This window comes from Andrena cerasifolii, chromosome 7, assembly GCF_050908995.1.
Source record: "Andrena cerasifolii isolate SP2316 chromosome 7, iyAndCera1_principal, whole genome shotgun sequence".
Classification (NCBI taxonomy): domain Eukaryota; kingdom Metazoa; phylum Arthropoda; class Insecta; order Hymenoptera; family Andrenidae; genus Andrena; species Andrena cerasifolii.
Window position 1 is genome coordinate 876,294 of NC_135124.1, and position 16,228 is coordinate 892,521.

General features: G+C 43.4%; 2 protein-coding genes across 2 annotated transcripts in view; both read right to left on the reverse strand.

Annotated features, from left to right (window-relative positions):
• The window catches only part of Cow (Proteoglycan Cow), a 1,009,917-nt gene that overhangs the window by 740,170 nt on the left and 253,519 nt on the right, over positions 1–16,228 (reverse strand). The gene's annotated exons all lie outside the window — the stretch shown is intronic.
• LOC143371167 (uncharacterized) lies at positions 14,268–15,406 on the reverse strand. The gene has a single exon (XM_076816116.1). The coding sequence runs from the start codon at positions 15,393–15,395 to the stop codon at positions 14,268–14,270; it is 1,128 nt and encodes a 375-aa protein (XP_076672231.1). The 5' UTR covers positions 15,396–15,406.

Consider the following 16,228-nt stretch of genomic DNA (forward strand, 5'->3'; position numbering starts at 1 on the left):
CCAGTTATTACTTCCCTAAAAATCTGATCAAGTCAATTACTAATCAATTGAATTTATACGTGTGCCAAAAAAAGCATAAAGTCAAGTTTGTCTGTTTTAGAACTGCAAAAATTTCTAGGTTTGCTCGTATTTTCGTCTATTCCAAAACCCTCCAATTATAGAGAGATGCCATGGCTATAAATGAGTACCATAAAATAAAACAAAGTTTACATTTCAATGATAATATAAACGAACCTAAACCAAACGAACCGAACAGGGAACGACTCTTCAAAATTCGGCCAGTAATAGACTTTCTGAACCATTCCTTCAAAACAGTGGTGAAATTAAAATCAGTATCAGTCGATGAACAATTATACAGCACTAAAACAAGGCATTCCCTAAGGCAATATAACCCACGCAAGCCCCACAAACGGGGTTACAAGTTATACGTTTTATGCGATGTGTATCGCTATTCATATCACTTTGAAATACATGGAGAAAAAGTTGATGTTCGTTTAAATGAACCCGACTTAGGTTTCAGCTCCAACGTTGTCGTTCGCCTTACTAGAAGTGCCCCAGCCCACCAAAATTACATAACTTTTCATGATAATTGGTATACAAGTGTACCTCTTGCATCTTATTTATTGTCTAAAGGTATATTTTGTGTTGGCACAATTTGAGAAGAAGAATACCTAACTGTCCTTTGGCAGAAGAAAAATTCATCATGAAAAATTAAAAACGTGGAAATTCTGTCGAATATGTGACGAAGGTCGACGACCATAAAATCTCTCTGATTGTGTGGAAAGACACTAAATGTGTTCATTTGCTCTCCACTTTATGTAATGTAACACCGGAAGGTACAGCCAAATGGTATGATCAAGCTTCTCGAGAGTACAGAAAAGTTCTATGCCCAGAAATTATCAAGACATATAATAAACACACGGGTAGTGTGGACCTGATGGACAGCCATTTTGGAAAGTTCCGTATAAAAATAAAATCCAAAAAAATGGTATAGACGGTTGTTTTTCCATTTATTAGATATGACAATTACCACTGCCTGGGTTGTATACTCTCCAGTACCAAAATTGAAGAAACAAAATCCGGTGAGTCAAGAGAATTCCCGACTTGGACTCACTCTTACGTTTTGCCAGCTTGGACAAAAATTCACCTCAAAACGCGGAAGGCCTTCAATGGTATTTACTACCCGCCGAATCAAGAGATGTAAGAGCGTGTTTCCTCCAAAGAATGTGATTGCCGATTCAGTGGACCACTAGCCTATATTTGACCGACAACAAAACTGTTGCAAAAAAGAAGGGTTGAAAAACAATTACATATATAAAACGCTCCAAGTGCAAAGTAAATTTAATCCACCCACCCGCAACTGTTCTTTTGAGTTTCACCAAGCGTAAAATTGTCATTTTTCATTTTAATTGTACGTTTATGAGTTCACAATAAAACAGAAGATGTTTTAACTGCAATTCTTTCTCTTTCACATTATACCCTTTCGAGTTGCTATAATCTTGAAGATCCACTATGCAGATATAATAATTTAGTAGTAAGTAGTAAAGCTAGGCGGGTTCTAGACCAGGTCCTCTGAGGGGAGCGCGGGGGCGGGGGGAAGTGTGGGCGCGCGGAGGAGCGCGGCGGAGAGAAACATTGGCGCTGGGCCTGCAGGGAGTGGAAGAGCGGTTGCGCGCGCACGAGCCGCGGAGTGGGGGAAGCCGTAATCGTGGAGGGGATCAGTCCGGGCCGTACCGCCGCGGAAGCCTCTCCAGACCTGGCCCATCGTCGGAAATTTTTCAGAGGGAGGCATTGACCCCCGAAAAAATCTCTTTCAGAACTTGGCCCACCCGAAAATTCTTTCAGACCTAACCCAGGGTGGGGACTGTCCTAGAATTTTTTTTTCCAAACCAATATGCATCAGAAATTGTTTCGGACGATGTCGGGAAAGATCGGCGTTTCTCGACACCGCGTCTTCGAGGGAAAGAGACGGAGAATTACTTTAAACTTAAAATTCTAGGAGGGAAAAGGACACCACTACATAGGGGATAGAATCGCATGCATTCTAAAGCTAACAGTATTTCAAAGCGTTCCGATTTAACGTCGCTGCGTTTCGCGCGATCTCGCGTAATTCGACTCCTCTGGAGCAGCCGTGCAGGGTGATGTCACTTGGCAGCGCGAAGAACGAAATAGAATTATGCAGCGTCAGCAGAAATCTTTTTATCTCAACGCAGAGAAATAATAATTATTGAAACGGCGAATCTTAAAAATTAGGCGGTGAGAGGAGGAACACAGGTGAATGAAATGGAGAAATAATATACGTTTAAGATATATATTGTTACAAATCATAAAATTAAAAGAATAATATGAAGGAATAATATACAATATAAAAAAATAATTAAAATTTATTTGGCTTAATTATACCACTCGATCACATCATCAGCAAATAGATTAGTTAATGGTAAATCAATAGGAACTTGCACAGGGTCTGTTTGAACTGCAACAACACTAGCCCGAAGCCCCGATACTTTATTCCTATAGGTATCAAATTCAATATTTTCCGCTTTGACGTTTCGCCAAGCCACACTCTTTGGATGATACGCATGATTATTCCGAGATATAGTTATTTGTACATTATCATCACCATCGAAATCGCTTAAAAACGTTTGTTGTTCATATCGATGCATCGAATATTCCTTATCATCCTCGAAGTAGTCGTGTATTGGATTATCGCATTTTTTAAAAACTTTTTAAAAAATGTCGCCATCCTGATTAGCTTCCGCCTCATAAAGTTCTTCACATCGAATTGCTTCGGTTTGAACCGCAACTTTTCGACAGGCCACATACATTTTCGGGCTGGATGAATGGATAACTGCCGCAGCATCGGTGATCGTAGCGGTAGCCGGCCGTTTCAAATTCATGGGCAATGACATAATCTGAAACCGATTTTTCATATAATTCTCAAAGTTACTAACACAACGATTCACTAAAAATATGGCAATGGAAACTTACGGTATTAATCGATGTATTTCCATGCGTTGAACGATTGATAATATCCTTCAAAAGCAATCTTCTTCAAAGCAATTTCACGTAACACAAAAAAATGAAAAAAGTGTTTCAAAGAACTGTCAAAGTGACTGCACGTTGGCCACGATTTGAAGACAACTGGTCTCGCTGCATCTCCAAGCTCCCACATGTGGGCCCATGCATAAAGTTGCATAGCTTTGCAAAGTAGGAAGGCTTTGTTCTTCGCCATCTTCATCACAGGGCACCTGCATTTTCGCTGACCATCCTCACCTTCTATACATATTCGAATTATTCACTAACCATCCTCAGAGTGCACTTATCATGTTCTTCGAATTCTTCTCCCTTCTTTTTGGACACATTATTCGACTAGGACAACCACTTTTGATCGCGTATCGAACGTGTATTGGACGTCTATTGAACCACTTTCAACACATAACGTAACACTTTCAACGACTATCGTATCACTTTCAACGTCTTTCGTACCACTTTGAACGTGTATTGAACGTCTATCGTACCACTTTGAACATCTATCGAACGGGTATCGAACGTCTATCGTACCACTTTGAACATCTATCGTACCACTTTCAACGCCTAACTTACCACTCTGAACGTGTATCGAACGTCTATTGAACCTCTTTCAACGTCTATCGTACCATTTTCAACGCCTAACGTACCACTCTGAACGTCTATCAAACGTTTATCATACGTGTATGGTACCGCGTTGATCATGAATCGTACTACTTGTACATAATAATTATAACTATCGTCTTAATCTAGCGTACATGCAGAAGGTTGGAGGTTGAGGAGGGTGAAGAAAAAACAGTTATGCATTAAAAATTGATTATATTTTATTTGTGTATTTCCCTCTGGCGTTTAGACCACCAGTTGAATATTTTAAATACATTTTGCATGGCACAGTGCTTTGCGTGTCTGCCACATCGGAGAGTATTAACTACGTTTAGCTTATTTAGGGATTTGATATCCTCGTAGTCAATGTCTAGCGTCTCGATGATCACGTCCGCTCTCGTATTTTCATTGAGGAAATCCACGAGCCAATCGCGTTTCTGCAGCCCTTTAACATATACGACATGGGGTGTGTCATCCTCCTCGTCGATCGCATCGGCTACAGCTTTCATAATTAGCTGTTTAGCCATACTGTACGGAACGTCTCCATCTTCCCAACGTAGTCCATGATGTTTTGCCACCAACCACCGGATGCTCGATTTGTCGGATTTTGTAAGAAGATATTGTGGCATCGAACTCCCAAAAATATAGTGCGAGAGAATTGTTCCCTTTCGTAGGATAGCCACTTCCTTCGTGACAAATCTTCCATCGACGATGAACCCTTGCAGGTCAACGAATGTTGGTACGACCATTATCGGTACAATTTAGAGGTCCGTTCGCTTCCAAGACAGACTGGAGAATGCACTCTTTCTCGTAAAGCATCTCGATTTTCACGATGAAATTTTTGTACGAATTTGGTACAGGAGAGGGCGGGCAAGTAGCGCAGTAATTCAATTGATTTTGCGCACCACATTTGTCAGCGGATTGTATTCAACTACCCGATCGTGCAGAATCAGACAGTAGGCCGTAGTATTTGCAGGTACGTTTTCTTTACAATCAAATTCTATGCGCACGTCCACGGTGCTATTCTTGATCGATTCATTTTGTCGCGAGCAATCAATCACCACGAGGGGGCCAAATTGCAAAAATTGGGCCACGGTGAATAATGCCTCGTTGCAACTATGTCCGTAATACGATTTACGAAAATGCGTATACATGTTAAATAAGATGGCGTGCCTATTCTTGTCAAAGTCCAAGTTCATATCATCGTACGGGTAAAATTCCGAGTTGAGAAAAAGTTTTACATTGGTCAATTTGCAGTAGTCAAATCGAGTAACATCTTCAGTCATCACATTCTTTCGAGCAGTCTGTAGAGCAAAGATAATGTATCGCGGCTTCTCCAACTGTGCAGCTGCCTTCACGGCCCACGAATGCTTGGTCGTGCTCTGTAAGAGAGGACACTCGTAAATATCCCACGAGCGAAAACTAATGCTCAGGTTTTGTCCACTTTCCAAAGCATGTAGCAACGACAGCTTATTAACGTCGTTCAGCGTCACGTGAGGCATCCGCCATTGCACTTTAAGTAATTCAATTTCTGGTTCCAACGTCGGCGATCCTATTAGAGAATTGTTATCGTTGCGCGATCGTATTAAAATCAATTCGTGACGCGCATTAATAACCATGCGTTTGTAGTTCTCGCAAAATCCCAACAAATATTTGAGCGGGATGCAAAAATTGAAATGATTTTTCACTATTAGCTCATCGTGCCGTTTCAAGCCCCATCCCGCATTCTCCATATTTTTGTCTTCATCAGATGTCATCGATACATAGTTTTTAAGCGTGCTAGTTATTCCAACGTTTCTGTTACGATCAATCTCCACACCATTCAGTTCGTATCGAATGTCATCAAATATAAATGCCATGCAATTATTTCCCAACATCACCGTTGATACATCATTCGGCTTATTTATCGTCAATTTCCCCTCCAGGTAGAGGAAACTTTCACACGGTAATGTGTATAAATCCTGTTGCTGTATAGGTATTCTTATCTCATCGCTGTATCCAAACGTCATGTTGACGTAAGGGTTGTATGTGTGAGTCTCAAGCTTGACGATGGGATCATCAAACGTCGGCTTCGTGCCAATGCTTAGAATGTCGGTCATTTTTCAACTTAATTGCGTACAATGAATCCCAGCGATTTCAAAAATGCAATGTTCGCAGCACTGAGCCTCTTCTTCTTAGCGTAATCAGAGCTGTTGCAGTTGTTGTTGATGTTGCAAACAATTTCGTTTGGAAGAAACGTGTTACTGGAGTCGTTCAACACAAGCATCTCATTCGACCGCACCACATGTATTATCATCGACGTCGTCGTACGTGCAGTCTGATGGTAATCTCTTCACCTCGAAAATCAAGCAACCGTCCGTCCTGATCCACAACGCGTATCGTTAGATCCGAAATGACTTGTGCTGTGATTGGAAGGTAAATGATCTGCGCGGGCGTTTCCGATATCTTATATCCCGGCGGTACTCTGGGAGAAAATTCATGTATCGTATGTACGCGCTTCCCATTGCTGTACGCGCCAGCGGTCACGCTACATTCTATGCGAATAATGTTCACATTCATGATATTAATCGGATCGTCCGATTCGTGCCACTGTCCCGGTTCTAATACGCGATTCGTCGAGAATCCCAGTAACGATCCAATGTAATTGGGCTTCGTAAAATCTACAATGAACGAGCAGTACAGCTCACTTTTCACGGTGTTGTTGTTGGGGCGCATCACTATAGGATACTCATCGTTGTCGCCGCCATCGTTGGCATCGGTGCCATCGAGATTTTGAGGATACCGCTCGAGTAATCGCAGTTTCAAATACTTGGCAATGGCGTCTAATTCGTATGAACCGTGGGGAATCGTAATGTATTCATGGCTGGTGTCGACGCTGCTGTTGGTCTCATAGATTGTGGTGAAGTAGAATTTATCGTTGCTCGAGTCGATGTTGGGTATTGTATGGTAAGTTTCAAGGGTTGTTAGGCCAAGCTCGTAATCATCGTCGCTCAAATCTATCGGTGGAAAGTAGCTCACCGCGAGGGTGCTACTCTTGCCGGTTAGAGTGAATGTTAACGACATATTCCAAGCTGTACAACTGGACTCGTACTGAATCAAAGTGGTGAGAAGTCAATCCTTAAATTTGCGGGCAATCGTTTGTAGAAAGCGTAGACATAGTTGACCACAATTGCTCTGATTGTACACCTGATAAGGCGCGTGATTGTATTCGATTTTCACGACATCTTTATCCAGATATTGTACCAATTCCTTAGGCGGTCGAAGATTGCCAAAGCTGTCGAAGTATACAGCTCGACGCCCCCTCTTCGCATAAGCCACCCAATGAGTCCCCGGTCCCTCGACATTATCCAAATTCACGATACCGCTCTCGTTTCGACGTACTCCTCCAACAGGTAGTGCATTGCGCATAAAAACACCTCTAAAAAATGGAATACACATATGTTTTGCCAACTCCCCCAATTGCCCATCTGTAGTTACGCCCTTGGGCATTTTTATTGTGTTTTCGGCGTTTTTTTTTTGTTTCGATATTCCCTGTCCGCGCTTGTATGGTGCGAGATAAAGTCCGCGACCTTCCATGGTGCGATTATGACGCTGCATTTCCTGCAGCTGATGTTGCGCCGCCTTATTATCGTTTACCGCCTTGGCGATCCCCGCTGCTCCACCGGCTAATGATCCGAGAACACCTAGCAGCGGGAGAAGTGGTAATATGCCACCTCGTTTTGCCACCGGAAGTATCCGCTTTTGCGATGCTCTCCTTACAGTCCTTTTGCGGGGTTTTGTTTTCATCCCCATTCCGATTTTCGTCTTAGCTTTCATAGCTGCTCAAACAGCTGTAGCAGCACCTCTTTCACCCAGAGTCGAGTCTCGCGCAACGATACGTTTTCGCGCTTTGTCAGCGAGAACCTTATCTGCCGTGTGCCTTTCACCGAGGTCTTTGCTACGCGAATATGCAATATCGTGTTCGCGACACGCTGCGTCCAACGGATTGATGCCTCGATCGCCTCTAGCCAATCGTTTTGCCAGATGAGTTCCTGGACCACAAAACTGATATCCCGGAATATGTAATTCGATAGGTAACGCGTTTATCGTCCGATTTAACAGACCACAACCTTTCTTTACTCTCTTCGGCGACATTCGCTGCAGTTTTTAATCAATGGTGCTGGACCGTCGATATGCGTTCGCTGCCAAGGGCGATTATAATGTTCCAAGCACCCACGATACTGCTCAAACTCAGAATCGGCTTTTATATGCTCGGGGAGTCTGTCCCACAACTGATCGATGTGTCTGCCAAACTCTCGCAGTAGAATAATCTTTGGTATATATTTCAACTGCTCAGCGGTTAGGTCTCGAATATCACAATTATCCGACAGGATCAGAAGCATTTTGAATAATGAGCTGTTTTGCTTCAGCGCGAGCCTATAAATAGAGCGCACCGCAGTTTCGACGTATCAAAATCATTTTTCGCAGTTCACGGAGAGGATGCGATTCGTGCGACAACCTGTGACGATACGCGTGACAAAATTTGATGATAAATCGCAAATGATATCCTCGAAAACAAGACGCAAACATGGCAGCATGCTACCAAACACTATACGCTGCCTCATTTGTGGCCCATGAAATTGTGGAAAGACCAACGTGCTGGTCAGCTTGTTGGAAAGTCCTCACGGCGTGTGCTTCGAGAAAGTGTACGTGTATTCCGAGTCGTTGCAACAGCCAAAATATAAGTACTTGGAGAATTTATTGACTCTGATAGATGAAATTGGCTACTTTACGTTTTCGAATAACAGTGACGTCATCCCACCGAGCGAATCGCTTCCGAATTCCATTTTTATCTTTGATGACGTGCATACGACAAGCAAGATATGATAAGGGAATACTTTGCAATGGGGCGCCACTCGAACGTCGACTGCTTCTATCTCTGTCAGACGTATGCAAAGATTCCCCAACATCTTATACGCGACAATGCGAATCTGTTGATACTGTTTAAGCAGGATGGTACCAACTTGAAACATGTGTACAACGATCATGTAAACACTGATATGTCATACGAGGATTTCTGCGCTTTGTGTCGTAATTGTTGGCAGCGGGAGTATGGTTTCATGGTGATAGATTAAGATAGCGCAATGTCCAATGGACGTTATAGAAAGGGATTTAACGAGTTTGCGGTACCGTGAGATGCTCAGTCGTCGTCAACACGTCGGTGGGAAAGCAACGTCTGCGATACAATGATGATTAGTAATCAGGAGATTTAGGATCGCGAGAGAATAGCGATGGAAATTGCAAAGACCAGCGAATCCATCCGCAGGAAACATCAGTCTTTGAAGACTGACAAGATGGATGAAGATATCGCGCTGGAAAGATACTTTAAACCTATTACCGAGCCCTTAAAACATAGTGTGGAAAATACTGCTGAGACAGAAGCTGACATATCACCTGCGACGAGTATGAGCATTGAAACATTAACGCCTAAAACAAAAATCCGGCCGAAATGGAACGCATCGCGTAAAAGAAATAGTAAACAGTCATACATGTCATTGGAAAATTCGCTCGTATCCTCCACACCAGTTCAATCGAAGCAGAAACGGTTGAATGTCGCATCAAACGATTCCACGGTTCCTCCTGCGTCAATAAATACATTTCCCGATGTACAGTCGCTCACAACCAATGATGACGAAGACGTGTATGAAACTTCTGCCGATGAGTCGCTTGCAGCATCTATTAGAGAGCAACTCCAAACATTCGAGGGGCAAGAAACGTTTCGCAACCATTTCGGTCCGCTGGGAGAAAAATACATGAGCGCAATCCTAAGTGGAGATAGGGATACGACCATAGATTATGTGTACGGTGTACAGTTTGGAGGTAGTGGAATGATGCTGGGGGATAAGGTTTTCGATATGGACAAGGATGATAATATAATCATAGATGGTGTAAGATATGGAGGAACGCCCGGTCTCTACGAACTGATTTTCAAGAGAATTCCCGATGATGCTATATACACAGATGCTGATAAAGAAAAATACAAAAGTATACTGGTGATGACGAATGCTCACAGACGTGGCCACAGCGCACAAAACCCCATATTGGGTAACAAGGGATACAAGTACAAACATGTAATTGCGCCACTACTACCCCGTGTATTGACCAATAAAGCGGGGAAAGGTCTAAGAACATCGCGAGTCATGGTGGTAAACGATAACAAGATCGATTATGTACACTGGGATGATCCCAACGAGCTGGTGGATCGATTGCGTTTGCTGGAAGCGTCGCGTCAGGCGGGTAACAACTCGCACGACAACGAAATTTTATCGATTATCGAGGAACTCCGCGAGGCAGGCCTCATTATAAATTAAATCGCACGCCGATGATGTGCACTGTATGCATCGAGATGCCGATCAACAAATTTGGGGTATCGTTAGAGAAGAGTGGAGCAGCTACAATGGACTATTACAAATGGAACGGCATGCTTCGAAATTATATGCGTGATAACGCTCTTTGCGTGACCGGTGCCGACTTTGATGCAAAATCGCGCAAGATACGACGCGTAGCTCAGCCGGTGGCGGACACAGATGCCGTTAATAAACTATATGTGGAAAAGAGCATTAAACTTTTGAGAGAGCAGCAGGAAGAATTAGAGATGAAGCTGGTCGCGTTTCAGAGAGATATGCTGACGTTGCAAAACAGCGTTCAAAAGATATCGCAAGCATTGAATCCTATCCCGCAGCAACAATGCGAAGGAGAATCATGCGAGACGGTTGAACTTGTCCAGAATTTCCTTGGGGCGGTGGAGTGCACATAATGCACGTACACGATAATTATCGCATCATTCGTGGCAAAGATACATCTGCGATCAAAGATGCAGCCATTATCGAAATCCATGAGTGAAGAAAACCATGGCCACAAGAAGCTGCAACTTGTGGAGGAATTGCACGCTCCAGCTCGAAGACATTTTCCTCGGAGGCGCGTCATAGTGCGTGGATACGACGATCTGTGGCAAGCTGATATTGTAGAAATGCGTCCATACTCGCGATTCAACCAGGGTCACCACTACATACTCACCGTCATCGATGTGTTGAGCAAGTATGCATGGGCGTTGCCGCTCAAGACTAAAAGTGGCGCTGAGGTGACTAAAGCGTTTGCAAAGATATTTAGAGATTGATATCCGAAAAATTTGCAAACCGATCAAGGAAAAGAATTTTACAACAACGATGTGCAGAAACTCTTGAAGAAGCACGACATTAATCATTATTCAACGTATTCAGTGATGAAGGCCTCCGTCGTAGAACGTTTCAATCGAACTTTGAAGAACAATATGTGGAAACTGTTTACGCTCAATGGAACCTATAGATGGACCGATGCGCTACCGCGTCTACTTGCAGGGTATAACACGCGAAAACATAGAACCATCGGAATGCGTCCTTGTGATGTTACCCCTGCGATCGCCGACAAGCTGCTAGCCACCGTATACAGCAACATAAAGATCGCTGCTCCAGCGAGATTCGAGTTGGGCGAGTTTGTGCGCGTGAGCAAATTTAAAACCATCTTCGATAAAGGCTATACGCCGAATTGGACAACGGAGGTGTTCGAGATAGCCAAAGTACAGGCAACTAATCCCGCGACGTATCTGCTCGTCCATTCCTGTGGAAAACCCGTTGCCGGAGGATTCTATGAACACGAGCTGCAACGCGTCACCGATCCTGATGTGTATCTAGTGGAAAAAGTGCTGCGTAGAAAGGGGGATAAGGTATACGTCAAGTGGCTGGGGTTTGATAAATCACACAATTCTTGGATAAATAAAAATAATGTATTGTAAAATAATAATAATAATAATACATGATTCAATAAAATACAATGATATATATGTGTGAGCAATTTTATTTTACATAATTCCACTATTTTATTAGAACGAGTTAATAAATATAATAATTTCTATACATGTGCAAAGAATTTTATTTTATTTTTATGCAATAATTCCGCTATTTATAAGAACGAGTTAATAAATACAATAATTTTTTATTTTACAACGGAATTTTATAATGTCCCCAGGGCAGCGTGTCGGTCGAATCGGGTACGATATACCGCTTGTCGTCGTATGGACTTAGAGCGATTTTGGATTCTGAAATGGTGTACACTTTATGCAATTTAGACCGTATGCATGATTGTCTGCGAACCATTTCGATCTCCTTTTGCAAACACTGCGCGTAGTCGTCGAAAGTTATCGTTCTGGCTATGACGTTGGTCTTGACGCCTTTCGCTTTTTTCGTATCTTTTTTACCGTCTACGCGAAGTGCATACATTTTCGCTCTAAGACCTACGAATTCGGTCAATATCATCCCATTATTTTCGTCCTTCATCAGCCCCGGAACCTTCTTATTTAAGCGCGGCATATTATATGGATTGCCAGTAGGATAATCGCTTGTGTCGAATCTATCGATATTGCGTTTCATGGACTCGTAGATATCATCGCATCGAATGTGATAGATGAGGCTGTCTGTGTCTGTGTATAGAATTTTACATTTTTGACCATGCAGTGGAGACATGTACTCGTGACGAAATTCGTACAAACAAATTTTTTATATGTTTAGAATGCACATACCCACGTATATCGGTTTGTTGAATTTCACCTCGAGTTTTCGCAATTCAACAGCTATTAAATTTTCCGAAAAAACACTTCTGCTGTGGAAATTCGGTTTCGCGATCATTGCCTCCGCGCCATATCGCCCTTCCCAGTGTGTTAAAAGTTTTATGTCCACCTGATTTCGCACATTTTCCATAGTTTTACCGAATACTGCGTTGTTCATCAATTTGTACAAATTTTTTTCAAAGTCGTTTGTCGCGCATGTTCTAAACCGTGTATTGAGTTCGATGTAATCGCGGAGCCAGGGAGATTGAGCGAATTGAAGCGCGCGGTGTATCTTTGTAATACGAAGACCGTGACTCGTGCACTGCTGCAGGTTGCGATAATGAATAACGTAACGCTGCTTATCGTATACCGTCGCGAGTAACTTGTCCTGTCTGCTGTCAGGTGGTTTGGCACGCGTCGGGCAGAACGGTAGATCGGCGTGAGCGTCGTGCAGACGTTGCGGATATTCCAGATCTACCTCGAGAATGTATCCCATGGGCGAATCGACAGCGATCGAAGACACGTCAAAATTTGCGAAATCTTCGACCCATTGAAATTTGGCGTATGGTAGGGGCTGGCACATTGCCCATCCGTACAAATTGTTGACGTCAAAGTACATCAAGTACGATGACTGTTCCGATGGGTTGTAAGATGACATGTACTTGTTATTGGCGTGTGCGTATCTTCCGGAACATTGGCTTAAACCGCCACGTATACCGCGTTCGATAAACATGACCATATGAACGTCTGTGAGCAATTCGAATGTAATTTTGGTATGTTTTAGCATGGCATCCCACGTAAGGCTAGGTAAAGTATAATAATGCGCTGAATCTAATCCGTAACTCTTGATACAACTTTCGCGAAAATTTTCAAAAATATCTGCCAATAACAAGACATCTGTTTTCAAATACAAGTCGCTGTATTCGCCCAAGGTTCTAATCCCGAAACGCTGCCAGACAGTCTCGGCGTGTGCGTAATCGCTCTCGGATACAGTCTCACCCGTTAACGAACTGTAGAATGACTCGCGCGGTGGTAAGCATGGATCCTGCAGCTTGTTCGCACAATCAAGGTATTCGTATGGAAATACACCCTTTCGCGTCAATAAATTGAAATCTTCGATGGATAATGTTTCAAATTCGGATCGTACAATTTTTAATTTATCCGCGCTAATAAAAGATGCTAATTTGTCGAGACTGGTATTGAGAAATTTGTACGAATCGATGAATCGCAATTTAATACATTTTCGCGAGTCTAAGTCAGCCGTATCTTCAACATTTTTTGTGAATGAAATGTACTTTTCTTTCGTTATGGGCAATACGTCAACGCTGCCTTCGAAAGCGGTAGCTATTTCCTCGATAATGAAATGCGAATCGTAGCCGGATAAATTATGGAAAACTATAGGGATGTAAAACGCATTTTTATAATTTAAATTGCACTCCGAATGTGCTGGGCCTCTAAACCGTCCGGATAGATGGCAATGATCGCGAACTCGTACATCTTCAGGCTTGAATGGTTCTTCGCAAATATGACAGTGTGTTGCATCGCGAAATGTCGTCCATTGTTCGGGAGTTAAATCAAGCATGGGAACATTATTGACCAGGATGTGTTTAGCAAAATCCGCAAAATTTTTCAGCTCTTTCACGAACCATGAAACACAATCCGCGTCGCGGCGACATCGATACGTCGACAGTGATGTATCGTACGAACAATGCATATAATATGCAATGCTGTGCACTTTATTTACTATCCATTTCACCCATTCGGTGATTGTCCTCTGTTTTTTCAATGATGCACTCAAGATCGGCGTACACCACGAAGGGGAGCCGGTCCTTCATACAGTGGTTGCTGAATTTGAGCAGTTTGTTTCCTTCGCAGGGCAACAGGATGGCGCAATCATTTATGTGCCCGCAGTCCAGCGAATGGGCCTCCAACTTCTCAGCAGATCCAAAGTAGTGCATGCATCTGCAAAAAATCAAAAAATTTTTATTTAATATTTTTTTTCAACGATATTTTTTCAACGTTTCATAAGTTTATATACATACCGATCACAGATGAATTTCTTTGCCTTCTTCTTGCTCAACTGTGCGCTCACCAGCCGGGATAAGTCCTTGATCAGCACAAAGTGCCCTACATCGCGGTGCTCATGATTCGGCGTGTAGAGCAGATTGACGTGTCGATCCCTCTTTTGGCTGGTGAGGCGCAGCGGAAAGACCGTCGATCCTTTCTCCATCCCGAAGGTGTACACGTTGACGGAGATGCCGTTCTGCCGCTCAAACTTCCCAAGCTGCTCCAGGGACATTGGAAACTGAATGCCCTGGAGATTTAGCACGGATGCATAGTTGGGGTATGAACTTGAGCGATCAACGTGTATTTCGGCTGGATGGAGAGCTGCGACCACTGCCCACGCGAAACATGCATTGTCCGGGGATTGCACACTAATCGTCGCCTTCTTCAGCGACAATTTCCGAGGCAACTTGAAGTGACACCCGGCACGCAGCGAATTGTACTTATTAACATTGACGGTTAGGTTGAGAATCCTCGTCAATGCCCATCCGCTGTCGCGTTCCTGGAACTCTTCCAATGATGCCAGGGTGGGTTCGATGACAAATCGTTGGTACCACTCCTGTAGATCGGATGTACCGAAGAGTTCGCAGTTCCGGGTATTGATGCTTTTACAGGCATGTTTGTCCCCCGCCACAAATTCGCCGTTGAACACAGTGTTCACTTTGAGGCTTCGACGTTTCCTCAAAGCGCCCCGCACATGCTCCAGCACAATGGTCCCCGCATCCTGGAGGAAGTTGCGCGGCTCGATATAGTTCGAATTTAACACGGCACCAGTTAATACGCGACTATCGAACGCAGTGTCTATTTCGCGCCACAAAAGTCCTGTGCTCGAATGTCCGGCACCTTCGCGCACGAAACGTCCGCGCAACGAATATTTTAATCCTTCGAGCCGCGCGATTCGAGTAATCAGCGATTGCTGAACACCGATCGATAATCGTGGGCGTTTCACTCGGCTGTGTTCTTCCAACGATTCGATGCACTCGTTGCACCGTTCTTCCCACGCGAGGTACTCTTCGCGTGAAATCAATCGCGCAGATTGATCCAACAATTGACGTTCTACTTGCGCGAATTCTCCCATGGTTGTAAATGGAATGTGTCTTTTCCGCGTAACACGTTGCAGCGATTTGAGACTTTGTGCAGTTTAGAGTGCGCTTTTAAGACTGATACCATGGTTTGGTATCTCTGCCTAACTCTTTTGGCGTACTCCCATCCCTCGAATGCACCGCATGCAAAAACGACGATCCGTCCCAGCATGGTTCTGTGCAGTTTCTGCCGATACAGCATAATTCTTTCTATGATTCGCGCGTATGACGAATTAGCGCGCAAAATCATCCGACACAGTTTCTGCTAACACCGCATAATTCTAAGATTCGGCGCTTTCACAGATATTATATTACATTCGACACGTGTCGAGACTTTTATCCTTGAACGTGGGGCTCCAATTACATACAATCGCGCGATATGCTGCGATGTTAAGATTGGAAAACATTATGGAAAAATTGGTAGCTTTAAAATAAAATGCTGTGGTGGGGGAGGCAATTGCACCTCTATTTAAGCCGAGCTCTTGGACACTATTCCATCAATCGCTCAGTAGCCTCAGTGACTTTGACGGAACAGACGGTACTCCGTAAGAAATATAGTGCACATCAAAATGTACAAACACAGCTTAAACGATTCATCCTGCGCAGCCGGCAACGATGGTGGGTTTCCAACATCATCAACAATCCAATATGAGGTATGTACACGTTACTATACACTTTTCATTTACTTCATTCACTGTAAACGCAAACGACCGAAGTATCAATTTCATGTACTTGTTTCTTACAGTTCTGGATCCGTATCGCTAAAAACGATGAAAACATCGAAACCATCAATCGTACGGATCCTGGGGCGTGATTAACCACTGACTGC

Bases quoted from the DNA above. Each gene is read 5' to 3' on its own strand.
- LOC143371167 (XM_076816116.1), bottom strand. From the start codon at position 15,395: ATGGGAGAATTCGCGCAAGTAGAACGTCAATTGTTGGATCAATCTGCG.